At 52.3% G+C, this 20,700-nt stretch overlaps 1 protein-coding gene across 1 annotated transcript in view; it reads right to left on the bottom strand.

Moving 5' to 3' along the window:
• Window positions 1–2,171: 2,171 nt before the first annotated feature.
• The window catches only part of JPH2 (junctophilin 2), a 28,141-nt gene continuing 9,612 nt past the window's right edge, over window positions 2,172–20,700 (bottom strand). Inside the window, exons 3-6 of the mRNA XM_064673682.1 lie at window positions 9,586–9,704; window positions 6,637–7,430; window positions 5,462–5,559; window positions 2,172–4,688 (exon numbers count right to left, since the gene is read on the bottom strand). Coding sequence (XP_064529752.1) covers window positions 5,479–5,559; window positions 6,637–7,430; window positions 9,586–9,704 — 994 coding nt within the window. The 3' untranslated portion in view covers window positions 2,172–4,688; window positions 5,462–5,478. The remainder of the gene's footprint in view (window positions 4,689–5,461; window positions 5,560–6,636; window positions 7,431–9,585; window positions 9,705–20,700) is intronic.

Below are 20,700 nucleotides of genomic sequence, written 5' to 3'. Positions count from 1 at the left end.
TGCCCGAGGGAGGGAACGTGACTGTAACACCACAGGGTCCCTCTGACATGGGTGTCATGTCACAGAAGTATTAAGGACAATCTGCTTTATAATTGCTGAATTTTCTTTAATAACCACCTTATGAATTGAGCTCTGAGTGTGCTGTTTCTATAGAGACAGGGGATGCTGTGACTGCACTGGTGGCCCCTCACTGCTCCTCCAATAGGGAATGAATGCCTGAAGCCACAAACTGGGAAGCTTTTAAAAGCTTTTTCCTCTCAGGGAGAAGGTCCTAGGGTCGTCCTGGTGATAACATGATTTTGAATTCCTCAGTGAGAGCCCAGTGCTCCCAGGCTGGCTGATCCTCTCTGTCCTTGTGGGCACAGTGTGAGTGGCTGCTCAGAGGAAATAAAATAAAAGCAACTTTTTCCAGCTGTGCAGTGCCAGCATTTCTGGCAGAAGAGAAGAGGAGAGAGTGGCCACTGTGGGGCCCCTTGATGCTATCCCCGAGCTGGGCATGGCATGCCTTTGGCTTTCAGAGCAGGCTGGGGCCAGGCATGGGAAAACACTTCACTGGAGTTGCTGATGGTGTCTGTTACTGCTCCTGGGACTCACACTGGCTTCCTCCAGGAAGGGTCCTGAAGCAAAGGCAGTGGTGTGGAGCCAGCCCCATTCCTGGCTCCTAGGCCAGAAAGGAACCCCTCTCCACGTTCTCCCTGCACCTACTCCCTGCCAGGGCCACCCTTACCCCAGCTCTGGCCCTTCCTCTTGTGCAAAGATGAAGGCCAAGAGAAAAGGTTGCTCCTGAGAGCCCCGATGCCCTGCAAGGACAGTGGAGCTGTCTCCAGGGTGCCTGGGCAGGTCACTCTCAAAGGACACTGGGGCTCAGATTGCACCTTCCCTCCTGCCAGTGGAGGGCAAGGCTGCTGCCCTTCGACACAGGATCAGGCCAGTGCCTTTAGCCAAGTTCTCACATATCAGACACCTCCCTGCCCGCCCCTGGGGACACTCAGATGGACACAGTGGGGGGGACACTACCCCTGAAATCAGCAGCTATTGAGCCACAGACCCCAGCACTGTTCCCCCTACCCTGGGGAAGGTGCAGGCTTCTTTTTCTGCCTTTATTAGTACTTTTAAAGCAACATGTCATTGCTTTAGCAACTGACCCACCTCCCTGCTGTCTCTGCCACACATGGGCCAAAGACCTGCTCCATTCATCAACCTGAGATTTATGAGGTGCACAGGGCTCCAGTTACCCTGCTGTCCCCAACTGATGAATGAGATGCGGCTGGTTCCTCGCATACCAGAAGCAAAACAAGCCCAGAGGAGAGTAAAGCCGTCGTTTCATCAAACTCAGCTCCTTAAGTCTCTACCAAGGCATGAAATCTTCTGCCACAAGACTCCATGCACTGAACAAAGCCAAGGGTGGCACTCCTGCCTGTGAAGACTGAGCCTGCATCCTGCCAGCCTCTCTGCACAGCCCAGCTTTGCTCATGTGAGACACTCCAGAAATAGAAAAGGGATTGAAGGTTTCAGCTACTCTGGATTCCTCAGGCCCCGGGGCTCTGCTGCCCTAGGCTGGTGCTGGGCTCTGCTCTTCCATCCTCCCCCATAAATCACCCATCTGCCATCTCCCTGCCCCTCGTGTCTGGCTTTCCTCTCACTTGGGTTGTTTCAAGAGGCTGAGTGAGAGGACGGGTCACAGGCAAAGGAGAATCACTCCTGCCCAAACCCAGGAGGAATGTGGCACTGGAGGAGCAGCCAGTGACGCACAGCTTGGAGGAAACTTGGCAGCAGCCCTGGGGTCGGGAGGCAGCAAAGGGACCTGTCAGCGGCCGCCTGCGTTGCCTGGGCAGGCTTTGGGCCAGTGTCCCGCCTTTCCTCCCGGCCCAGGACAACCTCTGCCAGAGGCCAGCAGGATAGTGGCACACAGAGTGTGCTCAGAGAGCAGGGGGTGTCCTCAGACTGCTGCCACCAAACTCCTAAAGAGCAGTAAGTGAAAACAGCTCTCCTTGCAAAGTACCCCCAGTCAATAAAAGAATGCAAGATTTTGAAAAGGGACAACTGGGGAAAAGCTGAAAAACATCCAGGTGCCACCAGTGAAATTCTGCAACACTCTCTCCTTTAAGAGCGGAGTGAATGTGTCAACACGGGAAAAAACCTGTGGATTCCCCTGCAAAGATCCACGTGGATAAAGTGAGCAGATAACTGTTTATTATTGCACGTAATCCAGCAGAACAACCGACAGAAAACTCTGGACAGTAGTACACAGATTGTAGTAAACAGCTTGCAAAATCTGTGATGAAGGTATTTTTGTGTGAAGAGCGAAAGGTATCTGCATCTTTGTAAGACCTGAAAAGTATAACACAATATCCTAGTCAGTTTTGAAAGCATGCAGTTTGAGGTAAATCTGGTATTTTGCATCTAAGAAAATGAAACCCCTAAGGGGCTCTCTCTCTATGTATATATATCCATATCTCGGTGCAATATGGATATAGTTATATGTCACATAAAAGCAAATCTACCACCTTTTCTCAGAAGGTTACTAGGAGGAAAGCACATTAATGAGTGCATATCACATGCATAAAAAATTGGGGGGAGGGGGAATTACCTTAGCACTCTTGAAAAAGATCCATTTTTGTGCTTAGTGATAAGTAAAAGCCCCTCAGGTCTCTGGATGGAAATTCTCTTGGTGGTGAATAAAAGCAGCTGGCATATTGAAACTGCAGAGCTGGCAAGTGAATGCCAGCAAACTGAGATAAAACGTCAAAGGCAGCAGAGCCTGGGGTTTGCAATACATTTATACTTAAGAAAAGGAAAAAAATAAAAGAGAAAAGAAGCAAATTGCTACTAAACTACGCTCTGTGGAAGTGTAGATGATGCTGCACAGCTTTCTCAGGACTGGTACAGCCACATGGCTTTTAGGGATCACATTCACTTCTCCCACAGTTAACACCACGTATTTGCTACTGTGGCAAAGTTCCTGAGCTGAATAAGGTTAAAAAATAAAATTGGTTCACAAAGAAAAGTACTGAATTATTCTCACTCTTTTATGCCATAGCTAGAGTAGATAAATTAGGCAGGTTTTGCCCTGTGTCTCCAGTCAGTGTAAACCCCTGCGTGTCTGCCACCCCATCTCTGAAATCCTTCCAGATTGACCTTTGGAGCAGACTGGGCATCTGTTTTTTTCCTTAACCATCATTTCCCCATTTCTTCCAGTCCAACAAGGTTTTCCCACCCAGTCCTGTGCTGTGGGACTTCAGGATACACAGAGGTGCACAACCAACTATAAATAACATCTCCGATTATCTTAAAAAGGGATAGAAAATACACATTGCTCTTAAAAGAAAGAAGAAACATGTCCAAGCACTCAGCCTCACACTAAACTGTAACTTCATCTGTGCTGACTTTCCAAGCTCACACTGCTAAAGATCAGAGCAGATCATGGTGGAAAAATCTCCTTTCAAAGGTCACTCCCTGTCGCAGCTTTGGGAAAATCAGTGCAAACCGCCCAGGCCTCAGCCTCGCACACAACAGCTGGAACTGCCCCACTGTACTCTGCCCCTGCTGAAAGCCTGGCTGCTGCATATTTCTGAGCCCAACACCCAAATACACTGGAGTCACTCGTGTCTCTGCACCTTTTTTCTTTCAGGAATAAGGTAACCTCTCCCACGACAGCCACCCTGCATCCTCTGGCTGGAAAGTCTGTTCGCTCCGTGCAGTGAGAGCCCAGGAGCCCCCCTGCAGCCCAAGGGGAGGAACCTGCAGGCATACAGAGGTATTTTCAGCAAGTACCTCCTTTTTACTGTAACTTGCAACATTTTCATAGAAAAAAGGGAGTAAAGGGACAAATTCAGCACACCTGCTTCCTTTTCCCGTTACAGCGGGAAGCCACCCACTGCAAGACGCTTCTGTGCAGAGCATTGTTGGTGGCAGGAGAACACTTGGACGGTGCCTGGTCCCAAAACAGGCACCATCTCCACCCACAGCACCCCCACATGCACCAACAGCCTTGGATCCACCAGTCCCTCACACCCCACCCCATGGCCCCGCCCGCAATGCATCGGCCAGCATGGGCAGGACTCGGGTTACACTTCAACAAGCCCAATTTCAACTTGCTCCCCCTCTCAGTCCTCCATATGTGGAAAATGACTCCAGGTGACGGGGGGAAAGGAAAGACTTCTTGTTCATCCCTTTGGATGACTTCCAAGCACGGAGGGTGACATCGTCCACCCCTGGCCATGGCGCGGCTCTCAGGAGTCATTCTGGTTGCTGTGTATCACTTCAGCTCCACGCCATGGGTGATAACCTTTGGAAAATCTCTGACACCAAGTCAACCAAGGGAGTTACAAAACACGTCAGTGTGCACGCATGAGACCTTCTCACTCGTTTTCCTACAGCTACAGATAAATCCCTCATCCCCGGCGTGGCAGGACAGTTGATGGCTTTGGTGAGAATAATTTAAGGCAACTGCTATTTTATACAAAGAAGGGAAGGAGACCACAGTGCAGAAATCCTGGCTTTTCCTTGGTAGATTGCAGAGGCCAGCCCCAGCCTGGGAGAAGGAGACTGAACTGATCTTCAGGTGCTCTCGTTTAAGGTTGATGTTTGCAGTGCAACCTTGGGATCTCAAGTCCTCCTCTTAGGTGTTTCCGGGTGGCTGAGCTTTAATCCCCGCCAAGGTCTGAGGTCTCCATCAGCAGCAACGCCTGTCCCAGACACAGATCAACACGAGAGTCAAGGGGGAGCAAGACACACAACCAACATGTAACTGCAGTTGTCTGCAAGGCTTTCACCTGCGTGGTCTGAATGGGGACTAATAACACGACACAAAGCAGTGTCCAGCAGAGAAGTTTCATCCCCCAGTAGGCCCCAGGAAGGCAGCCCAACACCCTCACAGGGGCTTGGGAGGTGCCTCTTTGTGTTATGTTTACATGAGGCTCAAGGGTCAGGTTCAGCCTTGATGGCAGATTTTTTTGAACTATTTGAGCTCAAGGTGAGAGAAATCTTGTTCAAGCCCAGGACACATTCCTGTTTGTAGGAATCCCACAGACAGGAAAAACTTCAAAAAATTTTACTGCCACCAAATCCATATTCAAACCCTCATCCCAATTCAAGCTCCAGTTTAACCTTAGTCTGACAGACATCTTGGCTCATATTTACCTTTAGTAAAGCAATCATGTAACAGCGGCTGCAGAACTTGCACTGGTGCAATTAAACTGCAAATTTCAGTTTCATATTTTCTATGAAAAATGAGAACCAACCACTGAAGTTACTCCACAAACCACTGTTGGAACAAACAAGGGGTAACTGAGAATCTCAATGCTTAATGCAAGGTAATTGCTTTATTGAATAAGTGCCCCTGCATTTTCATCACATGGGCATCTATCAGTGAATGATTTGCATGGATGGTAAAGCGAGTCAACCCTAAAACATCCAGTGAGGTCTACAAGTGAGGGTAAAATCTCATTCCTCTTCTTACCTTGTCCAAGAGGCTCATCATGTCAAAAAATGTACAAATAGGATGGCCAGACCAATGTTCAGTAAGATGACCATGCAGATCACGATTGTGTTAGGTCCCTGAAGGAAAAACCCAAAACAGAGTATTACACACCACAGCTCCAGCAGAGACAGATGCAGCTTGATTCTGCTGTTCAAAAATACCACAATCACCCCCTCCTGACAACCTGAAATCTGGCACTTAACAACCAGCCTGAATTTCAACCTAAGGGAACGTTTATCAATCCCTATTCCTACTTTTGCCCTGCAAACTCCTTAGAAGGAGGCTGAATCAGGCTTTTTCTGAGGCTAAATCAATTTAAAGGAGACCCCAACCACAGGCACATGAACTGCTGAGCCCATGTCAAGGTGCTCCTCCCAACTCCTTTCTGCACCCCCTAGGCCCATGTTTGTAAAGTTGCCATTTTTAAGATGAATGAAAGCACCCATATGAGATTATCGTAATGCTTTAATTTCGGACTGAAATATTTCCAAGCTGGGCTTTTCTAAAGTTGCATTGGAACCACTCATGTCCAAAGGGCTGCAAGATGAGACTCAGTGGTCTAATAAAATGTCTGGGTGTCTAGCTGTATTTGCTAACAGCAAAATTGAATTTCAGTGAGTGTATTTTAAACCTGGGAAATCAGCTGGTGATTTGAAACCACCGTTCAGCTCACTAGGTGCCCCTACAGCAAAAAAGTAAATGTAACAGATAAAAGAGAAACACACTAGGTTTTTTCCCTGCTTTTTTCCCCCCAATATTCAGATCAATGTTGGCTGGTAAAGTGGCAGGAAAAGGGGAGAAAAGTCTAAAACGTGATTTGGAAGATGCCTGTTTTCCCCAGATTTTGAAATAGGGATGTATCTGAAAGCATATCTGCCCTGGTGCAGAGAGGAGGTCAAAACAGGAGGGTTATGAATGCCAGCCCCAGCATCTGGAGCAGGGCAGGCTGGGACGGCGGCAGGATGGGGAACACCAAGGCTCTGCTCCAGCGAGCTCTGGCATTCCAAAAGGAGCCTCTGGGCACTGCTGGGGGCCCGCTGCAGGCTCAAGCCTGTGGGCTCTGCATCTCTATGGGTCCTGTCGGACCTCCTGGGAACAATAAATGAAAGGCCAATGTAGTTTCCTGGGGGACTCCCAGGGCTGCCCCACTTCACCTCTTCGCACTCCTCCACCTTCTGTGCTGCCACCACCGCCGCCGCCGCCACCGGGGCCAGGCTCCGCTTGGCCCCCGCCTTGGGCTCCGTCCGCCCTGGTGCCCTGGCCTCAGTCTTCCTGTCGGCCGTGGGCTCTGCCCGGCCCGTGGGCCTGCGCTCGGGGCTGTGGCGCTGCTGCGGCTCCTTGGGCCGGGGCGACCCTGGCTTGGCCTCTGCCACGGCCGCCAGCTTCTCCTCCCGCTCCTGCAGCGGGGCAGGGGTGCCCCCCCGGCGCTGAGGGTCCCCCCGGGGCTCCGGGGAGGGCGGCTCGTGCTCGGGAAACTGCTCCTCCTCATAGTCCGTGGCGGGGGTGACCGGGGAGGTGCGGACGGCGTAGCTGTGGTAGCCCTTGAAGAGCTCGACGTCGGGCTCGAGCGCCATGCGCTGCAGCGGCCCAATCTCCATCTGCTCGGCAGGGCGGGCCCGGCCCCGCGAGGCCGGACGGGCCTCACCCTCGGGGGGCGCGGGGCTCCCACCCGCCGGGCCGCCCGCCTCGGCCCAGCTGCCCGGACGGAGGGCACCGTCCTGCTGGGGAGCCGCCTTGGCGCGCTTGGCCTCGGGAGGGGTGGCGGCGGGGCTGGGGGCCGGGCTGGTGCGGCGCGGCGGCTCCTCGGGCTCGTGGAGCTGGGGGCTCTCAGGTGGTGTGGGGGGCGGCGGGGCACCCTCGGGCCGTGGCGCCTCCTCCTCCATGTTGACCGCGTGCTCTGCGTTCTCGATGATCTCCTGCAGCAGCTTCCGCTTCTGGTACTCGGGGCCTGCGGAGAGAGGGGTTGGTGTGAGGAGTCTCCCCAGGGTTGGGGGATGGCACACTGCTACCTTCCCCTCTGCTTGGAGGGGCAGTGGGGAAAAGGAGGGCACTGATTTTAGCTGCTCTGCCCTGCCTGCCCACTCCTGTCAATCAGCAGGTGACCCATTCAGGGCCATTTATTTCTGGCTGCCAGTAAGTTATTTGGAAGCCGTTTCAACAGTTGTTCAGACTCTTCAAAATAGGCTGCCTGCAGCTCCAGGCTCCTTGCTCTCTCCTGCTGCTTTCTTGTCTTCCTGAATAATTCACACCAAAAAAACCCAAACCAACTGCCTGGAGAGCACCACACTCACCTCCTCACTTTCATCTCCCAGCACAACATTTCAGGAAGGGCTTTGGCTTACATCTCTCTCCTCGAAGCTATTAGGGATGATACCCTAACTGAAATCCAGGGCTCAATACTTATTAGAGATAGGAGGCTTGCTGAGCAGGATTGTCTGTGCCAGACAGAGCAGGGTCTATCTGCCAGGATAGCAGGGAAAAACACAGCTACAAAACACTACAGGGCTCTCTTAGCTCTGTGACCAGGAGCTCCCAGTCCTACTAAAATCCAAGGGTGGACTATTGTCTGTTTGTTCCTGGATGGTGCAGCTGTACAAGAAGAGACATCTGCCCTTGTTGTGCACTTTGGGAATTTAGAGATGTAAAAGAATCATGGAAGAACAACATGCATCAGCAGCTAACAAGGCCTGGAGAGAGGGAGTCCAGGACCCAAGTGAGGCCCTACATAACAGCAACATCCAGTATCTGAGGAGCCAGAAGTGGAGGTCAGACCATTTCAATTGTCTCATTCAATCGACATGGGTGGAAAAAATAATCCAGCTGGATGTCCAAAACCTCCCATTGGGAATTCCAGTTTCCTTTGCCTCTGTGCTATAAATACCCCAGTGTGCAAAGAGTGAATGTGGAGTTGTGAGTGGCAGCTGGGGGGGCTTATGTGAGGATCAAGCAACGGTTAGCCATTGTTAAATGAAGTGCCACACGCTGGCTCATGCCCATGCCCGGGTGCTGTGGTGTTTCCCCACTCAAAGCAGCTCTGACAGGCCTTGCTGGGCAGTGGGGAGGAACAGGCAGCCCTCCAGCAGTCTCTCCCCAGCTGGTATGTGTCTCCCCAGAGCAAGGTGGGAGTACAGGGGATTTAGGCAAATCTGTCAGCATGACTCTCCCCAGCCAAGTGCTGGCTGTGAGCTGTTCCCTGTTCCCCCTGTGCTGGGGTGTAGTACAGGAGATGCAGACACCAAAATCAGAGCAGGAGCAGGTGTCAGGTTTTGCTGAGCAGGAGTCAACCTTTGGCTTCTAACCCCAGTTCTGCTGCTATGATAATCCCTTGTGATCCTGCCTCAGCAGCCATGGGGCACTCATTGCAGGCAACAAAGCCAGATAATAAGAAAGATGGGATGCAAATGTAGGCACTTGGAATCTTATTTTCTGCTCTGTTACTACCTTCCCTCTCTAGAAAGGAAAGTTTTCCAGGAAGGGCTAACTCAGTCTAGGGAAAGGTAATGGCATTCACAATGCTGCTTCTAATATTACACTTCCTATCTACTAATCCTCAGTGCTTGGTCTCACAGAAGGAACCTCCCAAGTGCTTTCCCAGCCAAATAATCAGCAGTGATGCTAACAAATAAATAGTGAATCAGGGAAATAGTATTTTGCATTAGCTGCTTTCTTATAGGATATTACAGCCCCTTATTAGCAGAGTCTGATTGTGCCCTTATGCGTTGTGGGGCCCCACAGGATATGGGCTTGGGAGGTAATGTGCAAAGCTGTTCCAAGAAAAAGCCACAAGGGATATATCTACAGGAGTGCTGCAAATAGCCCCAAGCTTGCTGCCTGTCCTGCCTGGAGTTCTGAGGGCTTCGGTGTGTGGAAAAAATGGGGAGAGGTTGAGGGACTGTGGGATTTTCCTCCAGTCTATGGTAACACAGTGGGTAAAACAGTGGTGTAAGGAGAGCAGCAAAACAGCCAGGGCAGGGGGCTGGCTGAAACCGAGCAAAAGAGACAGACAGGAGGGTAACTTGTAGAGTTATAAAGTGGGTAAAATATTTGAACAGATTCCCCAAGGAAATTGCAAAACCCCTCTTAGAAGATGCCTCTGATCCTACCTGGCTGGTAGAAGTCTGGGGAGAGCTCCCTGGCCATCATTCTGGCTATGCCCGACTCGTTGTTGGCTGCCTGAGCTGCCTGCTCAGACCCCTCAGCCTTGGCTTTGGCGTGAGCCGTCCTGTGGAGAGAAGAGGGGACAACAGTGAGCACCCTCTGAGCCAAGGCTGTCCCAGCTCGAGCAGCAAACCCTGTCCAGCACCAAAAACAAACCAGCCCATCTGGTATAACAGCGCTCAGCATTTGCCCAGGTGACCCCAAACCTGACAGCCAAGGAGAAAAGACCAGATTTTCAAGAAGGAAGGGGCCCAGCTGCTCAGGGAGAAGGTGGGAAGGTTGCATGTAGCTGCACAAGGGCACAGGGCAGGTGTGTTTGCAAATGTGAGCGTGTTCTTGTGTTGCAGTGAAGCAGCAGGTGCTGCTTGTTGCTGTGCTGCTCAGAGGAATGCCCAAAGCATCACACAGGCATCTCTGGAGCATAAAGGGGACAATATGTGGTGGCTGAACTCTGCTGTGCTCTCACCAGCCCTGAGCTGCTGCACCTCACCAGAGGCAGCGTGTCCCTGCCCCACACACCCCTAAGACAGGTTTTACCCCAAATGTCTCTCCTGTAGCTCTCCAGCAAACACCACACATTGTCCAGGGGCTCCTTTACTCACCACAGCCCATGGGGCTGCTCTCACCAGTGTAGGAAAGACAGAGCTATTGCCTCTGTCTCATCTTGGCTCCCTGAGTCCTCTCCACTTCTTTCCAGCACATCTTCTCCTTGCTCCATAGGGCTACAGGGCTATGGGAGTTATTTTACTGGCCAGCTGTCATATTCCTCACATGCCTCACGCTCGGAGCTCTGTGATCTTTTTGCTAAAAGCAGGGTGGCTTTACAGCCCAGCTGCTCAGTCTGGGAAGGAGCTGACTTCAAACAGCAAACGTGCACCTTAAAAATAAGGGTGGGTGAAGCACCAAATATTCATCTGCTTTGTTCCACCTGGAGCTTACCGAGAGCTGCCTTCCCCATGCTCTGACTGTCAGGTTTGCCAAGGCTGCCCATAGCTCCCATTTTACATACAAACCCACATATTTTTGTGTGAACAGTTAAGATAAGGAGTTAGCATTCCTCAAACACCAATTCACCCCGAATCACAACCTTTAACGTGAACTTAGGGTGTCTGATGAGCCCTTTTCAGACTTAGGTTGGCATCTGGTCATGTTTTAGGATAAAAAAAAGGGAGGAAAGAGGCAGTTCTCATCCCGGCAGTGAAAATGCTCCAGAGGAATTTTTGGACGGTTAGTCATGAAATCAGGATTAATTCTTTCCCATTAAACTGAGATGCAGTAGGCAGACAAGACTAGCTGTAGTCAGAATACTCAACAGGTGCAATGAAAAAGTGATAGAAATGCTGTTCTGAGAGCCTTGGAAGGGAGAAGATACACATATATGCCATTCTGAGTAGCTGCAAGGAAAGAATTAAATGTGGGACATCAATCCCAACTGACACAGGCAAGAGTGTGACTTGACAGGGAGCTGAAAACACTGTTCAGGGCCCTGCAATAGAGGAGAGGGTGTGGAGCTGCTGTGGCTCAGCCTATCCCTCCCTGGGATGACATCCCACTCCTCTGGAGCCATGATTCACCTCGCTGCCCACACTCATATGTTATCTCCCCGCTTCCTCTGCAGGCTGAGCTGCCTGGGATTGCAGTCATTCTTGGTCTTTTTATCCAAAATTATTACAGCTCCTGACAAACTCAGAGACCAGACATGATGAGGCAGAAAACAGCATTTTTAAGCTGCTGCTCACAAGCAGGGGGTCTGAGCCAGCTCCAGACAGAGAGAGCACCTCCTTTTTTGGTAGCATATAATCAGCGTGATTAATTCCACTATAATCTGGCAGGGGCCAAGGGGGATATCTCTGTGCTCTCCGTGCCTGGGGGATCAGAGTGGGCTGGGCACACTGTGCCTGGGGCACATAGCCTGCCTGGTGCTGGCCCCTGGGAACAGCCTTTCAAAAGGGGGCTCCAGCTCTTCATCCCAGCAGGATGGGCTCCAGCCCCCGGCTTTGTCCTGCTGCTTTTGGAGGATAAGACTCACCACAAGAGATAAAATTCTCCCTTTCAGTTGCTTGCTGAGCCGGGTGGATGCTGCCCTGACCAATTCCCAGCCAGCCAATCAGCCAGCTGGCCCCAGCTGGGGGAGCAGCAGGCAGCTCCTGACAAGTGCTTTCCTCAAAGTGGCTCCCAAAAAAGTCGTCTGGAAGTGGACTAGATGTGGAGTCTGCTCTCACTAGTAAGGACAGAGCTGGACTCCACGTGTCACCCAGCGGGTGCAGGTGGCTCCCACATGCTCAGCTCTCTCCCAGCATCTCAGAAAAACACAAGAGAACAGCCTGGGGGTGTTGGAGTTACAAGGTAGCTCCCAGTTATGCTTTTCTCCTGGTGGAGATTTCCTTTCCTCCAGAGGAGCTGCTGGATGCTACTTGGCTGCTGTGTGGGGCTTGAGTACTGCAATTCCTGCAGATGGCAAGACCAAGGAGATGCCAGCCTGGGTTGCAGAGCCTGCGGTGAGACCCTGGGGGGGTGGGGAGCTGAGCCACCACTGCGAGCCACCACGGCCCCAAGGCTAGAAGGGCTCTGTCATGAGCCCTCCTGGGCACAGAGGGGTGTCCAGCTTGGGTACCTCCCAAGCTCCACACAGGAGCGGTGGCAACAAGCTGAGCAACACAACTTTGGGATCCTGCATAGCTCCAGCGAATTCTTTGCAAGGAGGAGCAGCAGCCCTGTGCTGAGCTGAGGGGAGGTATGTGGGCAATGTCTGCAGCCCCTGTCCCAGCCCTGCTGCCGCTGCCTCCCGGCTGGCTCCCAGCGGGATGGGAGGGTTAAATGCATCTGCTGTTTTATTTGCTGCTCTGGCATGGCTCTAGTGCTCTAATCGTTTTTGTACTAGTGCAGGACAGAGAACCACTCCTGTCCTTCCTGGCCATCTCCCAGAAACACTGCCTGAATCATTCCTCGGGCTGCTGCTGAAATCCCTGTGGACACACGAGCCGCAGCCGAGCACCGTGCGAACAGGTGAGCCCAAAGCCCAGCCAGCATGCCCGGCTCTTTGGACAGTTTATGCTCTTTTGCACATCCACGTTGGATTAGACTGCAAATGAGATTGGAATTAGCAGAGAATACTGCAAATACCAGGCGGGGTTGGGGTGCCTGCAGGTGCAGCAATGACCTTGCTGCTAGAAATAGGGCAAGAGCTCAGCTCTCTGCCCAAGCTATTCCCATTTGCTTATTAAGGGAATGACAGACCTGTCCAGAACTGTCCTTCCTTCTCCAGGGTCTCCCTCCTCCCACTGATACAGCAAACCCTGAGCAAGGATCAACTGAACACCTTCTCCAACCCAACCCATTCTATGATTCTTGCCATTCCTGATATTAAGAGCTGTCAAAAAGACAACGAAACAAATGTAATTCATCAGTCAGCTCTGGGAAGGGAGACTTCTGCTGAACTCCCCTCTCCTGGAAACTGACTTCTCTACTCCCAGCCAAATCCCCGCTCCAGCATCCAGCAGGAATCATTTTGTCCTTCTGAAGAAACTTGAGATAACAGTTTGTCTTGGCAGGAATGTTTGCAGCACTCAGAAGGGATAGAGGGAAAGCTGCAGAAGTGTTTTTGCTGATGGCAACATGGTCCTTTCTGTCTTCACGATCGTAAAGGGCGAGAGAGCACAGACCTGACCAGCACACACCTGTGCTGAGGCTGGGACTGGATGATCTTTAAAGCTCCCTTCCAACGCAGACAATTCTGTGATTCTACATCCTGACCAGGACAGAACTTTATGGCTTCTCCATTTTCCACACTGTCTTTGGACTTGTGTCACCTCTAGGGCTGGGGCATCCCTTTCTTCCTGCTTAGTCCCAATCCATCTCCTTTGTGTCTCTCCCTCTGCATGCATGCAGACACCTGCAAAATTCTGCTACCCTCATTCACCTGTAACCAGCCCATGGGACTGAATTTCCCTTTTCAGTCCACCTCTCGTGCCACTTTCTCTACCTTCAGTCAAAGTCATCTGTGTGTCCCACCCCATAGGTGTCCTGCCCTGACAGACAGCTGGACTGTTCATCCTCCTTTTGCTCTTTTTGCTCCGTTCCTCACATGCAGTACCCACTCAGCTTGGACTCTGACATCCCTGGCATGCATGAGCCTTTGCTTCTTTATAATATGGACTCTGCAAGGGGCTATCTAATAATGTGTGAAATAAGCATAAATCAACACAATTTGCTTCCTAAAGAAAACACCTCCATACTACTGCAACAGAAGTATAAAAAAAGAAGTCATCCTGACCTTGCAGAGCAGCTCAGAGGTGCCCCAGGCTTTTCACTCTTGGTACCCGTACTTTCATAGAAGTGGTGGCACTTTGTACATGCCCAGGCTACTTAGCTGGATAAATCAGACCTTTTCTCCTTCCTTCCACAGAAAGGGCACGGCCAGGCCATTCAGCCAGGAGAAGAGCATCCTTTTCTGTGCAATGCTTCTGGATCACAGGCCTGGCAGAGCTCCCTGCCACCTAACGAGCTCAGCACGCATTAGCCTTTATGATTACTTGGTGAATTTTTAAAATGCCGAAACGTTATCCTTAGCTCTAAATAGCTCCGGGCCACTTGCATCTTTCACCGAGGGATACTTCCCCTTGGAACAGTTAAAGTGATATTAATCTTAGAGCAGACAGATCTGCAGCTGTCTTCAATAAGACGACAACCTACGCACCCCAGCCCCGCGTGTGGGAGGTTTGCCCAGTTAATCTCTACCACCCTGAGTGCCCCGTGAGTGAGTGGCACTGGGTGGCCAGCGGCCCTTGGGGCTGGGCTGTGCCAGCCTGCATGGGAGCCCACGGGCTGTGAGGAGCTGGGGGCACTGGCACAGGGCACAGCTGCTCTCTGTTCACCCCACAGCCCTGGGATGCCAGGCAGCAGCTGCCTGGAGCCGGCTCTAAATGGAGCAGAACAAGCCAGAGCCTGCCAGCTCCAGGGGACCAGGGACACTGCCCTGGCCTCAGACAGGCAGGACAGGCAGCTCCTCGCTCTGTTGGAGTCTGTTCCGCCAGCACAGCCAGGCTCAGAGCAGCTCATAAGAGCATCCACAGAGATATCTTTGGGAAAAAAGAGGGATTTGCTGCTGCCAGCTGGACCTCTTCCTCCTACCTCTGGATTTCAGGTCTGCTGTCCTCCCTGCTGCCCTGGGTGCAGATGGAATGGAGCTCCCAGAGCAGCACAGCCTTGGGGCTGTGCCCAAATGCCACTGATTTATCCCAGCTTCCAACCACTCCATCACCAAAGGGGCTCAGCTCTGGGGACCCTGATTTAATTGGGCACCACTGCAAGATGAAAGCAGCTGGGTTATCCTGCTGACAGCACACCAAAACATCTTCACAGCACATGTGCAATCAGGGTCTTCCAGCCTTTCCATCCCCTGTGTGCTCCTGCCTCCCTGCCTGTACCTGCACTGCTCCCTACCCTGCCCTCAGAATTCCCACTTCCAAGAAAACATCAGGGATGCAGCAGCCATTTGTTTCGAGGGAACCCAACCTCACCCAGGAGCTCCTGCTGAGGTCCAGGCTCTGCCAAACAGATGGATTCATAAGCTGAGCGTGTTTTACTCGACTGCCAGGTCCACCAGAGCTAAAATGGGTCAGAAAGTCTGTGTTTTCACTCTAAGATTGTTAGTTTTCTTCAACAAAAAGCTTTAGCAACTTATAATATAAATGTTTTCCAGATTTCAGCAATCCAAACCAAAAGAGTGAGGAACTGCTGTATCTGTTTTGTGGGGTTTTCCCCCAGCCAATAAATAAATAAATAAATAAATTTAAATTTTTTTAAAATTTCTTAAAATGTTGCATTTGGCCAAAACCCAAATTATTTATCAAAATTTAGGGTAGAAGCCTTTTTCTTCCAGCCCTCTGGTCTCTTGAGTAGACATTCACAAATCTGAGGTCTTGGAGAAAGAAGAGAGGGAGCTGGGAGGTGTGAGGGCAGCCAGCCCATGGCCTGGGCTGCAGCACCCGCAGCTCCCAGGCACCTGCACCCAAGGCTGCTGAGGGAACCCAGGTAGATGGGACACCAGGTCCCTCCTGGTGGCCACTGAAGGCTCATCAGGCTTTGCAGGAGCAAAATGAAAAAACTTGGGACTCAGAAAGCCAAAGGGTTCTGGCTCAGCACCAGGATAAGCTTAAAAAATTGCTCCTCCTCCAGGAGGAGGGAGGGTTTCTTTATCACTGGCTTTCTATTTTAATTGGACATTTTACTGAAATATTGTTTCTTTTTCAAGATAAGCCTGTTTCACATTCCACTGAGATGATGATAACCTCTGACCAAAGCCTGATTGAATCTGATGATTTTAAAGCCTGGCTCCCTCCCAGCTGATTCCAAGCATTTGGATGGGGGTCAGAGCCTTCCCACTCCACGCAGCACCAGATCAATTGAACGAGAAGCCATCATTTTCCACAGTCATTTTTGCAGATTAAAGTCCCACTTCATTTTTCCCTTTCTGTGTGTGTGTAAGGTGTTGAGATAAGGATTTCCCACAAGGTCGGATTGAACAGCCCATTAATTCCACTTTCCCTGCCTGGCTTGGTATCAGTCATACCCATCCCTGGGGCTGGCATCTTGCCAGCCCAACTCTGCTCCTCTTGAGGGGATCCCTGCAAGCCACAGCCTCGCCTGCTCCAACCCCGATAACCCGGGAAGCCCTGGAGAAAGCAGTTTGCTGCCCAGCAGATGCTTTCTCCTTGGAGCTACTGAAAGTGCATGTTCCCTCTTACCCTAATAGGGCATGAAAGTGCCTGAGGAAATTCTTGTGAGGCGGGTGGAAAACAGATAAAGCTCCTCTGGAGTCGCATCTCGGCATAAGGAGCACGGTGGGCCAAAAATGTGTCAGTGCTGGAACCGCAGCCAGCCCAGGCTGGGGATGGGGCTGTTCCAGGAGAGGGCTCAAAGAAAGGGGTGAAGGCATCTCAACATCATTCACCCAATGGCACTGAACCTCTCCAGCCCACAGCCCCACACGGGGGGGGACACACTGTGGGGGTCTCACAGCTGGGGTGGGTGTCTGATCCTGGCTCGACCCCAGTTCTGGGGCTCGCTGTCCCCAAGGCCACACGGGATCAGGGATGGAGAGGAGCTCACCCAAACCCAGAAGCCCTCTCCCTGCATGGCTCCGGTGTCCAGGTGGGATGAGGGTCAGGCAGAGGTGTGAAAAGGGCAGCACTTGTGCAGAGCTGGAGGCTGCTGTGCCACACAGAAGGTGGGAGAGTCCCGGCCCTGGCTTTGGCTGGTGCAGAAATATATGCCACCAACTGGGTTTCTGTTAGCCAGGAGTGATGAAACAAGATTATTCTCTTTATAAACACACCGAGCTCTGTGAGAAATGTCTTTGCTGGGACAGCAGCACCAAGGAACGTCCCCTCACTGCTGTGTCCTGGCCCTCAGCTATAGCAGGAGGCTGCTCTTGTCTCTCCCTGCTCATGTGTGCACTGGCTCTCTCTGAGCTCTGCCTGTGGAAGCACCGAGATGCAGATTCCCACTCTGGGGGCTGTGGGGCAGCCAGAATACCTGGGCCAGCCAGAATGCTCAGCCATCGAGGACCTGTCCTCAGCTCAGGCCACTCGACTGCCTCCACGTGTGGTTGCACCTTACTGGGAGTGAGCTGTGCCCTGCACCCCATGGGGAGGTGAGGGGTAGTCTTGTCCCACCCCTTCACCTGATGCACTTGTCTTTTCAGCCCCCTGAGAGGTCAGGCTGTGATGTCTTTGGTGTCTGATCATACAGCTGCAGAAATGCTGCTCCCAACTCGTATCTCTCCCTGGCAGCTCCCACTTGGAGGTAAATCACAGCCAACAACCCCACCAGGGTCAGGACAGGCTCTGCCCATCTCCTGCCTGCTGCTGCCTCCTCATCACATGTCCATCCATGACACGGAGGTGTGGGGTCCTGGAGCAAAGAGACTGTGAGAGCAGAGGAGCAGGGAACCCTCCTGTCAGGGGCTGCCTCAAATCACTGCTGCTGCCTGCTCTTCCATGGTGGCCATGAGCATCCTGCCCTCTGGCCTCTGACCTGAGGGTCTGGGAATGTGCTGAACTCCTGAAGTGTCTAATGCCTGTGCCACTGGCTAAAAGCCTGAGGAAAGCAGAAATCAATGCATATTTAAAAAACAAACAAAAAACTAAAACTTTCAGAGCAAACCCCAAATCTGATTCAACAGACCTAAAATCCCAGATCCGAAATCTGGCCTCGGGGAAGCTGAGTTGTGCTGTGAGCCCCAGGAGGGCCGAGGCCACCGCGGCCACCAGTCCAGCCCAGCTCTGTGCTGGACACACACTGTGCCTCACCAAAAGGTGACATCCCTTTGGCTGCCCACCTTCCCCACCTGCAGCTTGGACCCCCAAGAGCAGCGGGGCCAAGGGCAGGAGCTCGCCGGGGCAGAGCTGTGCCAAATAAAGCAGCTTTTGGTGGGAGTGTGTGGCCGAACCCCGGCGGCGTGGGCTGCCCCGGCCCCGGCTCTCAGCTGTCGCGCTCGGGCCGATAAAGCCCCGCTCTGCCTGCCCTTATTTAGTCAGGAGCCTCTGCTGACTGCAGCGATTTCAGGACGTCATTTGCACCACACACCCGCGTTCCCCAAGGAGCCGCTCGCTGCTGCCCGGCCGCGCAGCCTGGAAATGCTGAGCACAGGGAGACGGCGGCGCTGCCGGGAATGCGGCTGGGCAGGGGAGGGTTGGAAAGCGATACGGGAGCTGTGGAGCACTCTTGTAATTTGAAGGGAGAGCTAAGATGTGCCCCAAAGCCATGGGTACAGACAGAAAACCAGCTTAGGCTTTGAAACCAGGCAGCAGCTCACTGTGAACGATGCCCATGTGTCGCTGCCGGGGAAGCCGATGTGACTCCCGACACCAGCAGCCCTGCGGTGCTTCCACACGGCCCAGGCTCACCATGATGAGCAAACCCTACTTGATCAGGGCTTGATGCCCCACACTTCAGAATGCAGTCTAGAAATTCTTACAGATATCTACAGATGTTACATTAAAACAAAAATAAATCCAAAATGTATTCATCTCTAGTTGAACTCTCCAGGCAAAAACCCCTCAGGAGCTTCAGAGCCAGCACCCGACGACAAAAGGGTGAAGCCCAGCAGCCATTATTGCCTCTACTATCTTGCTTTCCTACTGATCCTGTGACATCTGGCAGATGTATCTGAGGTGTTATTGCCAGGACATGCATCCGTCAGAGGATCTCAGAGCTTGGCCAGGCCCGTGCCTTGCAGGACACATGGCCAAGTCCCTCCATTGACTTCAGTCCAAGTCACTGGGAAGCACAACCACGTGCAGAGGCAGACCACGTCAGATGCTGTTGCAGTGGGACAGAGGTGGGATTTGCAGCATTTACACTCATTTTGTCCCCCAAAAGCACCAGTCAGAAGGAAAACCCCAGTATGAGCTGCCCAGCTACTGAGCACACAGTTTTGAAAAAATCAAAGATTCCCCCTGCAGCCAAGTCCTACCCTTACTTTAGCTTTATTTTATTTTCTTTTGTTCTGAAGAGGTAAAAGCTGACCATTTTCACGCTCCTTCTCCCTGTATCCAGTGGGACCATCCTCCCCATGGGATAAGCAAGCACTCACTACTCCCCAGGCACCCTGTTTGGCACTAACCCACGTGCCCATAGAACTCCCATTACACACCTCGGGATGGCTTTGAACTGCCTCACTTGCAGCTTGGTGGTGGCTGCCCCCTCCTCACTGTCCTCCAGCCAGTTTATCACCTTGGCTATGATCCCAGGCCCTCACTGCTTTTCCCATCCACCCTGACATTTTTTCAATGATCCCCCAGTCAGGGTGGAGAGTGGAGAGACACAGCAGGTACCTTCACCCAGTGCCTCAGGAACAGCTGTGTTCCAGTTCTGATGGGAATCCCTTGGGATCACAGCAGGACAAGCCCTGGAGCACCAGCAGTGCTAATGAACACCAAACATGTGCTAACCCCAAGGTCCATTTGTGTCACCCCTGGGCAGGGGTAAAGCTGTGTCTGCTGCCTGCCACAGAGGCTGCACTCCAAGATGACTCTTCCCTAGAGTGACAGCAGCCTGGACGAGGATTCCTACCTCAGCTTCCATCAGCTCCATCCCAGTACCTGATCCCCAGCACTGCTGGCAGACATGCCCAGGGTTTGTATCTGAGCAGCACCAAGGGGCCTTGCCCAGGGTGGAGCTGGCTGGTCTGAGGGGGCTGCTCAGGACAGCAGGACACTGAGCCAGCTGATTTTCACATTTTGAAATAACGAAAAACAGAATGGAAAAAAAAAATCACCATCCCCTCAGCTGACAGTGAGATGATGTCCTCAGCTCCTTGCACAATAGGGAAAACAGCGGGATCGCCGAGCCAGGAGGATTCAGGAGGGAGCTGAGGAGGCCAGGGCAGCGCTGCTGGGGCAGGGCAGGCAGCAGCTGGCACCAGCTGGTAGGTGGGACAGGAGCTGTGAAGCAGCCTGGCACCTCAGACACCCTTGGAGTGGAAATGGGACAGGGAGGGTTTGGTGACCACATTGACCATCATCCCCGGCTGGCGCTGCTCTTCCGCCCAGCAGCCCCAGGCAGGGCAGCCCCAGGCAGGGCAGCCCCAGGCAGGGCAGCCCCAGGCAGGGCAGCCCCAGGCAGGGCTCCCGTCTCTGCTGCCCACAGAGCACCCCCAGAGCTTGGCACATGCCTGGCATTTCTGCGGTGCAACTGCCCTAGGCAGCTTCCAGCGCCTGGGCTTGTTTTCCTCAGGATTTCTATCCCAAAAGAGCCTTTTATGGTGCAAAAGGGAGAAATCTGGTCTTCTCCTAACATTTCACCCCCAGACAACAGAAGGCTGGATGTTACAGCACTTTAGCTCTCTATTGCAAGGGGCTCCCTTGAGTGTTAGAAGCAAATGAAACTCAAACATTCATATACAATGGCACAGGTATGCAGGGGTACCTGGGAACCTGCACAGCCTGCTGCGTCCTTCCAACTAATTCCTAGTTACAATCTTACATACAGATATGCCACATCTTCCCCCAGAAAGGGATTAGTGCAGCCTCAAAGGCACTTTTGTGGGTAAAGTA

The sequence above is a fragment of the Pseudopipra pipra genome, chromosome 17 (assembly GCF_036250125.1).
Source record: "Pseudopipra pipra isolate bDixPip1 chromosome 17, bDixPip1.hap1, whole genome shotgun sequence".
Lineage (NCBI taxonomy): Eukaryota > Metazoa > Chordata > Aves > Passeriformes > Pipridae > Pseudopipra > Pseudopipra pipra.
The sequence above is the reverse complement of the archived record's forward strand: the minus strand, read 5'-3'. Positions and strand labels throughout refer to the sequence as shown.